Genomic DNA, 11,698 nt, shown 5'->3' on the forward strand with positions numbered 1-11,698 from the left:
ACTTGAGTATTTTAATGTTAGATTTTTCTTACTTAAAAATTGCAGATTTTTTCTGGTGTCCCAAGTGAAAATGAAAATGCTTCTGAATTTTACTTTCAACCCCCCCTTGTGTAGAACAAAAATGTGAGGATAGATGTAGTCAGTCTGTAATACTGACTCTTATTATTCATTTCACCTTGTATCTAATAACAAATAATACAAATTATTGTCCCTAGTACAGGTTGAAGCAAGGACACTTTGATATCTACACTTAAGGAGTGTGTAAATATGTATCTTTTTCTTCAAGGACAAAACCAAGCTTGCAATTCCTGCTTGCAGCCAGGAATTATAAACCTTCAAGGGTCCTCATATGGCGTTGTATGTCTCTTTTAAAAGTTCTTTTGCTGCAGAATTATTTTGTTTCTTTATTGTTACATATGTTTTAAACTACTGCAAGTAATTTCATGGCCTAAACTATTGATTGACTGCCAGCCAGATGCTTGGTTAGCTGCTGAAGAAGAAGGGAAACGTTTGGAGGAACAACACAGAGAGGCAGAGAGGGAGAGAAGGGAGCAGCTTGAAAAGGCACATCTCAGAGGAAGCCATGCCTTAAAGAAGGTCCATTTGGCTCAGGTAGGCAAACCAGTTGTGCTTGGTTTTCATGTCAACACAAACAGTAGGTTCTAGATAGGTAATTAGTAAAGGCATTATAGTTACAGGAGGAAAAATGATGGTCTAAATGGACTTTTCACTATGTGTTTTAAAAACATCAAACTGGTTGCTTCTTTGACAATGTAGAAGGTTGGAATGAGAAAACATCCTTAAATTTTTATCATCTTAGTGTTTGACCCTCTGTTAACAATTGGTAACAATGAAGATAAACTTTCTAAAAAGTGGTGACATCTACTTTTCCACATAAGCTTTAGTTGAAATTGATTATTCTGTGCCTCAGAAGAAAAAATTAGTGTATTTTTTATATTTTAAAAACTTTTTAAGGTTTGCTCAAAGACAGAGGGTGTTTCAATCTGTAAGTCTGGAAATACTGAAGTTATTTCATTTAAGAAGTAAAACTTGAACCTATTGAGAAACATCTTTGTTCCTAGAGTTATACTGTGATTTTTAAAATTTATTTATTTTAACTGTCTGTTATCTTTAAAAGTATTTTTGGAGGCTAGAAATAGCAAAAGCTTCCTGGTTTTCAGCTGAGGTGTGATTTACCCTGAATGGATAACCTAACTAAAATGGGGACCTGTGGAAATACTACTGATGCTCCTTAAGTTAATAGGAAAAAAACCCAAGCAAACTTGACATAAAACTTATTTAAACAGCTTTCATGTATAATTATGTGTACCAAGAGTATTAGGTCACTTCCTAAGAAGCAGAAATTTATGAAGCCTAAGCTAACAAAAGTACTTGCCAAAGGTACTCATTTAGCTTTTAAAATAGAAGATTTGATTCTGTTGGGGAAAGTTGGCCTGCAGGTGTACATTCAGATCCTTTATTTAACATTGAATTTGCTAGGTAGTGTTAATGACTTCTGTGTTTAAAGGTCAGTGATGTCCTTCTCCCAAGGAAGCACCTTTTCCCTAGAATAAAATTAACTTTAAACCATAAGGATTAGAAAAACTTCCTGGTAACCAAATGAAAGTATTTTATCAGTCCTGACATATGGCTGTTTGAACGTGAACACTAAATAAATGTTTGTTGTTCCTTCTTTCTGCCTGTAGGACAGGGAAAGGCTACTGAAAGAACTTGAGCAAATGCAGAATGTGGATCGGATGCTCAGGAAACAGATTGTAGCACAGCTGCCACCTCAGCTCTTTCTGCCTGCATACAAACGCCAGGAAATAAAAGAAGAATGGCAGAGGGAATTGGAGTTTGCATTTGAAGATATGTACAGTGAAGACTGGAGTAAGTAATTTGGAGGTTCCTTAATCTGGTATCCTGGTAAAGGAGAGGCAGCTGCAGCTGCCTGTTCCCAGGTCCAGCCAGTAGCCAAAGCTGTGTGTGTATTCACAGCAGGCACACAGATGAACAGAGGCTCTCAGAGTGCAGCCCAGCACAGAAAACCCAGCACTCATGTTAAACACAAACAGCACAAATGGCCTCATCCTGCTCACTACTCTGGCTGATCAGGATGGAGGCCTGTCAGTGGGATGTATGTCCACATAGACAGTATGGATTCCTCCAGCAACTGGCCTTAGTCTACTCAGTCCCCTGCATCCAGGGTCTCCACCCATCACACTGTGGATACCTTCCAGTAACAGTTCTTAGACACCCAGTCTGTCCAGTAATTCATCCTGGACCCTGTAGCTTTCCAGTTACCTTTCACGTCCACGTGTGCACTGGTATGCTCAGGTGTGTATTGTGGATTCCTCACTGAGTGGCTTTAGGCACCCATTCTGCCTGGCAGCTGCCCCTTGATCCATTGGTCCATAGCCTTCTCAGCTGCTGGCTCTGGGGCATGTGAATCCCTGAGGCCTGCTTGCTGTTCCACTCCAGTTGTTGCCTCACAGACTCAAATGGGTTTGGATTTATGCACAGATATTCACATGCTATGGAGTCCTGTGGTAACTGACCATAAATATTCTACCCAGTACCTGTCTCTGGGTGCCCTTGTCTCCTGTTGTCACTGAGACACATTCACACGTGCCAACAGGTTTCTCAGATAACCCTGAGACCCCATGGTCCCCCTGTAGCTGACTTAAAAGCTTAGATCTCCTGATCCTTCTCCTAGCCAGCTTGCAGATAATCTGTGCTCTGGTATCCAGCCTGGTCTTGTGGCTGCTTGACACATAGCTCATAAGCTGGCTAGTCTGGCCTGTGATTTGCTAGCCACTGCATGCTGATATATCCACAACTATGCAGTCATTTATTTTGGTCTCTGCAGCACTTTTGGACACAGGTGCCCCTTTGACTTTTGGTCCTGACTCCAGTTGCTTGCCCTTGTATACACCCCCCTCCCCCTGCATACAAAATAGGATACACTAAGGATTAGAATTTAATGAGAAGACAAATAGACTGTCAGGAACAGTGCGTGGCCAGACATGGTGTGCTCACTGGTCCTGCCCCTTTTATTCCCTTATTCTTACATTCTTTCTCACACTTGTTCCTCCCCAGACTAACTTGAACCTTTCTTTTCCCTGCGTTTGGTTCCTCCCCTGAATGTCTATAAGTGTACAATCCCAAGATGATTTTCCCATGTGTCCCACACCCCTTCTAAGCAGTAATCCCTTCAGGCAGGAAGGTGATTGTAGAACTCCTGTTGACTTGTTTTGTAGAATTTCACACCTGGACCCTGTGATAATTCTCTCCTGTGACAGTGCTGTGAGCAGCTAAGTCAGGTTACTGGGATCCTCCTGCTTATAGTTGTTCTAGTGTGCTGGTTTTTGTGTAAAGATTAGCCTTTTATGATGAACTTTTACGTTGAAAGATGTAGCATATTCTAGTGGAAAATACTGTAGAATTTCTGAATTAATCTATAGCTAATGAGCAAAACAATTTTGAATCTTCTATTTTGGAGAAAAACAAGTTGGATTAAATCTGTTGTGAAACAAGCTACTGATATTTTAACTTCTTAGGAATTTGTTTGATAAGTGTAGTTTTGCAATGTTGTTCCCTTTCATTCCAGTTGGTCATTTTGTGTAATTGTCTTCTTTTAATTAGAAGTGAAAGGAGATCTGATTCTGCAGTTTGAGCCACAACCGTTGCCAACCCCTTCTGTCAGATCTCAAGATCTTGATATCTCTTTGGAGCAAGAATCTCCTTGTGACACTCAACCAGAATCTGCTTGTGATACTAGACAAGAATTGGGACAGATGGTAGAAGAGGATGGCTTCAATGAATCAGAAAGTAAAACTTTTAAACTTGCCATTCAACTTAAACATTTTGGGTTTATAGTAGAAGAGGTTTAGTTTAATATAGCAAAAAACATCAGTATTAACTGTCCTGAGTACTAAAATTCCTTAATGCCTGTGAAGTGTTTCAGTATCAAGTAGCTTACGATGTTTATCATAGATGATCATACTCTGATGATTGTAAATTTAAAAATTAAAGTGTTACTTTTGCTTTAATATACTTCAGTATACTCAGAATTATTTGTAATTGTTGTAAGAACTATAGTGCTAGTAGCCATAATTTTTCCTATATAATTAGTGTTAATTATGGCATGCTGCTTGTATGTGAACTTAAATATATTTTTGTTCATTTTATGTTTTGAAAAGCTTGAATTTCTATTAAGTCTCCTTAATGTTCAGGTTTGTGATTGAGTTACTCTGTAGTGTGAGTAGGCTGCAACAGTTGCATGTGTGAACATACTCTGTGGTGTGTACACCATAATACCGTGTGAACACAATGTGTGACACTGAACTCTGCTGTTTGACCAAGCGTTTCTGCCACATTCCTTTGCTGTTACATCTGTTTTTCAGTCTGTGGTGCATTTTGTTGCCAGTGCTAATACAAAGGACAGGGTAGGAACATGCAGGGGGGTGGGGGAATAGTTCTGCTTATTTAGGCAACAGTGTAGCCTAGGAGTAATCTGGCTGTGAAACACTACAACTATCTCCTTCTAGAGCATGCTAAAAGTTGCTGCTCCTCTTTCATGTAAGAGAAAATATTGTCAAGCTTTTAAAACTTGGCAATATACCTGAGCTATTTGTGGAACTGTGTACACAGAAAGTGTGGTGTTTTGTTTTTTTTTTATAATGCAAAGATAATAATTATCCAAAACTCTTAATAGTATTTATTCTTTACAGATCACAGAGAAGGAAAAACTCATCAACCCCAGTCAAAACTTGTCTTAAAGAAATTACTGAACAAGATCAGAAACCAAAAAGAGGAGTGGACATCAAAAAGTGAGAAAGACATTCAGAGTGAAAATGAGACTATTGAATCAGGCACAATTGCTAGTGAAGAGAGACCATTATGTGATTTAGAACTTAACTGTGAGCAACAGGAAAACGCAGTCCATGAAGCCAAAGGTATGTGATACCTACTTGCATCAAAATTTGTGGAGTAGGAGGAAGCAGACTTATACAGGTGAACTGTAACAAAACTCTTTAATGAGTATTCAGCAACAGTGTTATATAATGTTGCCAGAAAGTACAATTCTTTTGTCTTTTTACATAGTACATTGTGGATTTGTTGAAACCACAAATAGGAGATATTTTGCTCTTACGTCCAACCTGCCCACTAAGTTCTTAAGGAGAAAAGATGCCTCAAATATCTTTGTGTCTCTTAAATGTTGCCCAAATTGTTGTCACACTTGGTGTTGTTATGCTTGGCTGGGTGTTTGCCTCCAGAAGTAGAATTCTCAGTGCAGAACTCTGCATTGAAGTTCTGTACTCGTTGCACTGGAAAAGCCAGATGTGTCAGATTCACAGCTGGAAATGCACAAGAGAAGCATGAGCTGATATGTCTGAAGTCATGGTGGTTTTTTTCTCCTAGGTAGCATTCTGAGAAGCCTCTTTGTAAATAAGGAATTTATAGCAATTTTTTTGTAGACAAATAATTTTCGAGTTACTGCCAATTTCTATCATTTGTGCTCCTTTGGTTGTGTTAGTGCTTAAGTTGTTGAACTTGTATGAGAGTGGGATTTCTGAAATATTAACTTGATCAAGTTGTGGCTGTTGTTATGCTTTCATAGGATACTTGGTTTTTTTAAATGGCATTAAGTGATTTAGTTCAATTGTGTACATGGATACACCAGCATAATGTTTGGGGATTGGAGAGTGCAGCATGAGTGAAAACAAGCCTCTGGGGAAAGTGTTGCTATTTGAAGCTGATAGGACAGGATGAAGGCTTGCTTTTTGTGCAGTAGTCAAATGCTAGATCATCTGCCCAGGGGAGGATGTGTGGCTTTTTATTCCTCAGGATGAGCTTGCTATTAGGCTGCCAAGTAATTTGGGTAGAAGAACTTAGTGCTGTTAGAGCTGGGTCATTACTGTATAGTCAAGGAAGACACATGATGATGAGCCATTAGAGACTTCAGTACAAAAAACCCTAAAGCTTATAGAGACAGAGTGGTGGGATGGAGGTGGTAATCTTTTAAAGAGCATCTGAGGCATTTTGTTTAAAGAGGTTGGGAAACTGTAAAGCAACATATAAAGAAAATCCAAGGCTCTTCCTGACTGCAGTTACAGTTTAATAACCTGTACATTTCAGATTCTCTGAAAATGTTGGAAAATAGAGTTGCATCTGAAAATTCAGTTTTAATCCATCCTCAAGAACAAGCAGCTAGAATTAGAATGGAAGAGGAGAGACAAAAGTGGGTAAGTGTGTGTGCTTAGTTATGGTGTAAAAGAAGATATTTACAGGACACTTCAAAATGCTTCAAGTTGTACAGCAGCTGTAGACCCTTTTAGCATGTGTGTAACACTTCAATAAACCTTTACTGTAACATATTCTATACTTAGTTTCTGTGTATTTTAAAAAATTACTAAGCTGTAGCTGGAATTTAAAATAGAGTGGAAAAACCCAGTTTTTAAAAACATTGTAAGCTGTAGATGAGGGATGCTGCCCCATGATTAAATGAGAATCCCAATTGTAGTTTAATGCCTTTGATTTAGTCAACAATACACAACTCTGAAAACTAAACTAATCTCATGTAGTAACAAAGTCTGTGGGAATTTGTTTAGAGTAACAGGTAAACCTTAAAAATTGTGGTTTGTTTTTGTTTCCTTTTTAAATTAACTAATAAACAGCTGCAGAAAGTAACTTGTGTCTCTGGGAATTTTAGAACTGTTTATAAAGTAATAACTCTTTTGTTTTATTGTATGTATTGTGATACATTTCATTATATTTTCATTCTTACCTTTCTTAGAGATCTACCAGCTATTAATGCAGTTGTTTATTATTTTAATAAGCTAAAATTTGGGTCTTAGTGCAACCTTAAACTGTAGAGTTTATGTTCAAAAATACAGGAAACAAAAATTTGACAAAATAGGATTGTTTTACAGAATAAAAAGAAGCAACAGATGATGCAAGAGGTTTGCAAACAGATCCTCTGTGGAAGTGTGCAAGTTTCTTTAACTTCTTTCTCCCACTTTGCACCTGCCTGGGTGTATGAATTACTAAGCCCACATTAACTGTCCTCAGATCTAGCTTTTTACTGGGTTGCTTTTCCTGACAACCCCCATTCAGGCTGTCACATTAAAGGCTGTTGTCCACTTCAAAATTGCCAGTACTTTGAGGTTTTTGTTCATTTCCATTCTAAAAGTGGAATTTCTGCATGTGGTTCTAAGTGATTTGTTGCTGATAGGTATGTGGGAAGAGAATAAACAAACCACTTCACAGACTTAGAGTGGTCTTAAAGTGGTTATACTTCAGAAGTTATATATATATATATATATATATATATATAATATTTCAGAAGTTTTATAAGCCTTGAATTAACATTTAAATGTGCTGACCTCTTGATGAAAAGTAGATTTCTGAATTCAATTTAAGAAAATTTTAAGAAAATTTAATTCAATTTAAGAAAAAGACTTGCAGTCTCTGGGAAATTATGGTATATTCTGAGTTTATCAGTTCTGTTAATTTGAGGACAGATAGGAGTTCAATAGTGACTATTAGAAATATCTTGCCAGTGAGACAATTATGTTGTAAATGTAGGAATTCTTCCTGAAGGCTACTGTAAGTTGGAGCAAGGTTTTGTGTGTGATGATGTTTGAGGGTTCTCTGATTTTTGTCATTCAGTTCTAGAGACACACTCATTTTTCTTAACAGAATGAGCAGATAGAGCAACAGAAACAGGAACAGTTGGCCTTGCTTAAACAAATTGAAGAAGAGAGAACACGTTTGGAGGCTGATTTTCTGAAGATCCAAATGCAAAGCTGCTTAGAGGAGGCAAAGAAGAAAAAAGAGGAGGAAGAGCAAGCTGAGCTGGTACAAAGCCCCAGTGTTCCCTCTACAGATGATCAAAGCAAAGTGGAACATGAGGTGAAAACTGTAGAAAAGTGTGTAGGTTTTCAGTTATTATAAAACACAGGACTTAAAATTTGCCAATTTTAAATTAATTGAGAATTTTTATTTCTTAGGCTGTGAATCAGAGTTTTGCAGATATAAAAGTTCCCTTCTGCCTAAAGCAGAAGCCTGTATTTCACATGATATCACCGTACTTCAAATATTGAATTGTCTTTGCATGGTCCAGGGACAGCATGGCTGTTTAAAATGCCTTTTAGTAAAGGCTGATTAGAGTACATGCCTGCACACTCACCCTTTTGCAAGCAGAAATAAAAATCATAGGGAGCAAAAAGGGACAAAAATCCCCACCTTTATGTTTGTCTAGATCTCAAACAGTACTTAAAGGAGAGGAATTTATTGAGGGTGTTGAAGGAAAGTAATATTTTTTTTTAAATCTCGAATCATTTTCACAAGCTGTACTCTTCTGAGAATCTGATTGCCTATTGGATCATTGCTCCCTAATTTTGCTGCTGGATATATTTACCACCTTTAGTTAAGCTGCTGTAAGCACCATTGACTTTGACAGTGTATGCACCACTTGCCAAGAGACACTGTAGCTGTGGGCCATCTGTTCCAGAAAATCCTTTAGTTTTGTTTCCTCAGGCTGAGATCTTGCCTACTTCAAATGGTGGTAGTGAGTGGCTTCTGTAAACTTAGGGGAAAGAACATATAGTTTAAGGTTCTTGATTTAATAGTTTTCTGTGACTTATCTGCACTTAAAAATATTTTATTCTGATTAGACTGGAAATACCTCTGTATCAGAAACCAGGAGTCCTAGAGAAGACAGCTCTTTACAGATGATTCGTGATTATCAACAACGTCTTCTACAGCAAAATAGGTAAATTCTTTTATCACATGGAATTCTGATTCAAACTGTTTCAGAATAATTTTAATTGCTTTGATTATAGAAATTAATGTTTATCCTTGCACCACTTTGAAAGATTCATGTTTTCATTGTTGTTCAGACTGCACAAACAGACCATTGAAGAAGCTACAAAGCATCTACAGGAGTATCAGAAAAAACTGAAGCAAAGATGCATATCTACTTCTGCAGCATCTCCAAGCTCTGTGGAAACAGAATCAATTAATTTAAAATCTGTATCAAAACCACTTCTACAGAGGCAAGGAGTGCAGCCAACACAGTACCAGTCATTTGAACAAGTTCATGCACAAGAGCAGGCACAGTCACTACCTGTGTGCTCAGGAACATTGCATGTGTTGCAAAACCCATCTTTGGGCAAACAGGAAGATCAAATGCATAAGGTTTGTCCTGGAAGAGAGGTGCAGTTTTTAGAAGCATTGAAACTGAAGCCTGGGGAGTTTCACTTGTCATGTGACTGTCCTACACAGGAACAAAAGGAAGTACTGGAAGCCTCCAGTGACCATACCAGGGAACCATCTCGGTTCCATTTACCATCAGATTTAGTCATGAGAGATGTCACTGCAGCAAGAACGCAACCAGAAGCACGTGTACAACACGTTAGGTTTGCTGTGCCTGCAGAAGATTCCTCTGAGCCTCTAGGAACAATGCACTTCAAAGAGTCATCTCCAAAGATGTGGAACCATCAAACAGAGACAGAAGCTGGAGAAGTGTTTTCACCTGGGACCCCCTTCATGCCAGGAGCAACCAGATCTTGTATAGTTCAGGCAGCCCCTGTTGATTCTTTGGCATATCAGCAGGAATCTGCAGAGAGTGCTATCAAAACAAGCCTTGAACAACCCCTCAGTCTTTCTGAACCCATGACCTTGTCTCATGAAGAATCCAAAGCCCAGAGTGTTAAGGAATTCTTGATACCAAACACAGGACGTGCATCTTTGTTAAATTATTCTGATATACTAAATTTAAGGGACAGAGTGTTGATCTCAACAGAAAACATCCAAGCTCAGCAAAAGTATTTAAAAGAATTGCAAGAGCAGCTAGATGCACAAAGGGAAGCTCTTCTTTCTAGACAGAAAATACAAGAACACCTACTTCTACAGAAGCAAGATAAATTGAAGGAACAAATGCAAAGGCATCAAGAGGCTTTGAAAGAATTTCTAAACAAGCAGGTAGGCTTTATAAATGCTTTGCATGGTGTGTCATCTAGTAGATGATCTAACGTCAGAGTGAATGCTGCCACTTAGTGAAGTATCCCATGGAGTGTTGGTAGTTTTAGGTGATTTACTGTAATGAAAATTTTCATTAGAACCTGTGATTTGTAACCGGTAGTTCTTTCCTGTAAGCCCCAAGAGTGCTGTTTTGTTCAGTCTAACAGAAATAGTATGAACTTCTGTGCTTAGTGCTATGTTGTCTGAATACCTGCAGGTATAATTTTCTTCAGCTCTAGAAACTCAGCTGTATGTGCAAAGTAGCTCTTCTATTAAAATCCTTAAGCAGTACCTCAAAGGATATTGTAAGCGTTTTGAACAGATTATTTTTAAAAGTTTAATTTTTATGTGTACCTGTTAGGAAATTGCTATTGCGGGTGCACTCCTGACTTATATTTTTGCTAGTTTCTGGGTAACAAGACAAATCCAAGTTTATTTTTGAGTTTCTCAAGTAGTTTGTGTTTTGTTGCTTTTTTTTTTTTTAACATAAGTCATCTTAGAAAAGTAACTGTTGCCTAAAGTCCCTGTCTTCGCTTTTTCAGTCTCTGAGCAGCTTCCTGAATCAGGAATCTGAAAAACTAAAAGCAAACTTTACAGGAACTGTATCTGTTAAAACTGCTGAGTATTTTGATCTAATCTTACAAAGAAAGAAAATGTAAATTATTGTGTTTTAGCCTATTAAGGTTTGTAGAGCTAAATAAAGTGCATACATGCCCAAATGTTTTTGTAAGCTAAGCAAGTCTGTCCAGTATCTTGCATACTTGAACCACTTTCTCAAAGTGCTCAATATTGCCCTGCATGGAATACACACACAAGGAAATGCTGTTTGATAAATGAGTATAAATATAACCTTATATATAATTGCTCCCCTCCATTCTAAGGTGAGACACAGCTGCAGAAATGAAGAAATGACAGATGTACAAAAGACTGACAGGGTTAATAGGACTGACTTGTTCTCAACCTCAGAAAACCCTCAACAAGACAATTGTGGCAGGAGTGAAATGATTTCACCCTGCATGGGTCCAACTGAGCAAAGTGGTAAGGCTGCACAGTATTTTTTCTTATTTTCCTCGTTTTGTAGCTGAGATGAAGTTCTCTTCCATCTCTGCAAGCTTTGGATTGTTTTTTTTTTTTCAATTTTTTTTTAATTTTTATGTGTGTGCATATATATATATATATATGTTATATAGTGTGCAAAACTTTGTTTTACAGGACAGTCTAACAAAGTTCTAGGTAGAGAACAGAAATGGAGATCTTCCAAACCACCTGTTACAAAAGTCAAGTTAAGACTTGACTTGGAACAACATGAGCTCAGTGTTATACCAGAGGTAGACACTCCAAAGAGCTGCAACGTTTCCTTTGCAGGTAAATATATATATATATATATATATATATATATATATATATATATGTATGGGTATAAAAATATATAATAAATTCTGCTGTCCCTGAAAAACACAGATTGGAGGAAGTTAATCTTTTCTGAGGACACTTTGAGATGCTTCATTATAAAATAATAGCACATGCTTTTTTCTTTAAGTTATAATTTATATACCAGAAACGTAAGTTACAGTTTAGAAAAGTTTATCCTATTAGTGTCTGTCTAGAAAAATGTAACTAAAACAATTTCAGAAAATTCACTGCAATTCCATGTCTTAAATTCCCTTTT

General features: G+C 37.5%; 1 protein-coding gene across 4 annotated transcripts in view; it reads left to right on the top strand.

The window, feature by feature from the left end:
• Positions 1 to 11,698, top strand: part of CEP295 (centrosomal protein 295) — a 39,324-nt gene that overhangs the window by 8,276 nt on the left and 19,350 nt on the right. For all 4 annotated transcript variants that reach the window (XR_011723931.1, XM_071733722.1, XM_071733732.1 and 1 more), the window contains exons 7-16: positions 472 to 612; positions 1,707 to 1,890; positions 3,646 to 3,831; positions 4,734 to 4,958; positions 6,142 to 6,248; positions 7,705 to 7,917; positions 8,682 to 8,779; positions 8,907 to 9,990; positions 10,911 to 11,067; positions 11,242 to 11,394. Coding sequence is in view for 3 of the 4 variants with exons in the window: in XM_071733722.1 (XP_071589823.1) it covers positions 472 to 612; positions 1,707 to 1,890; positions 3,646 to 3,831; positions 4,734 to 4,958; positions 6,142 to 6,248; positions 7,705 to 7,917; positions 8,682 to 8,779; positions 8,907 to 9,990; positions 10,911 to 11,067; positions 11,242 to 11,394 (2,548 nt within the window). In the remaining variant the exon portion in view is untranslated. The remainder of the gene's footprint in view (positions 1 to 471; positions 613 to 1,706; positions 1,891 to 3,645; positions 3,832 to 4,733; positions 4,959 to 6,141; positions 6,249 to 7,704; positions 7,918 to 8,681; positions 8,780 to 8,906; positions 9,991 to 10,910; positions 11,068 to 11,241; positions 11,395 to 11,698) is intronic.

Source organism: Heliangelus exortis, chromosome 1 (genome assembly GCF_036169615.1).
Source record: "Heliangelus exortis chromosome 1, bHelExo1.hap1, whole genome shotgun sequence".
NCBI classification, from domain to species: Eukaryota; Metazoa; Chordata; class Aves; order Apodiformes; family Trochilidae; genus Heliangelus; species Heliangelus exortis.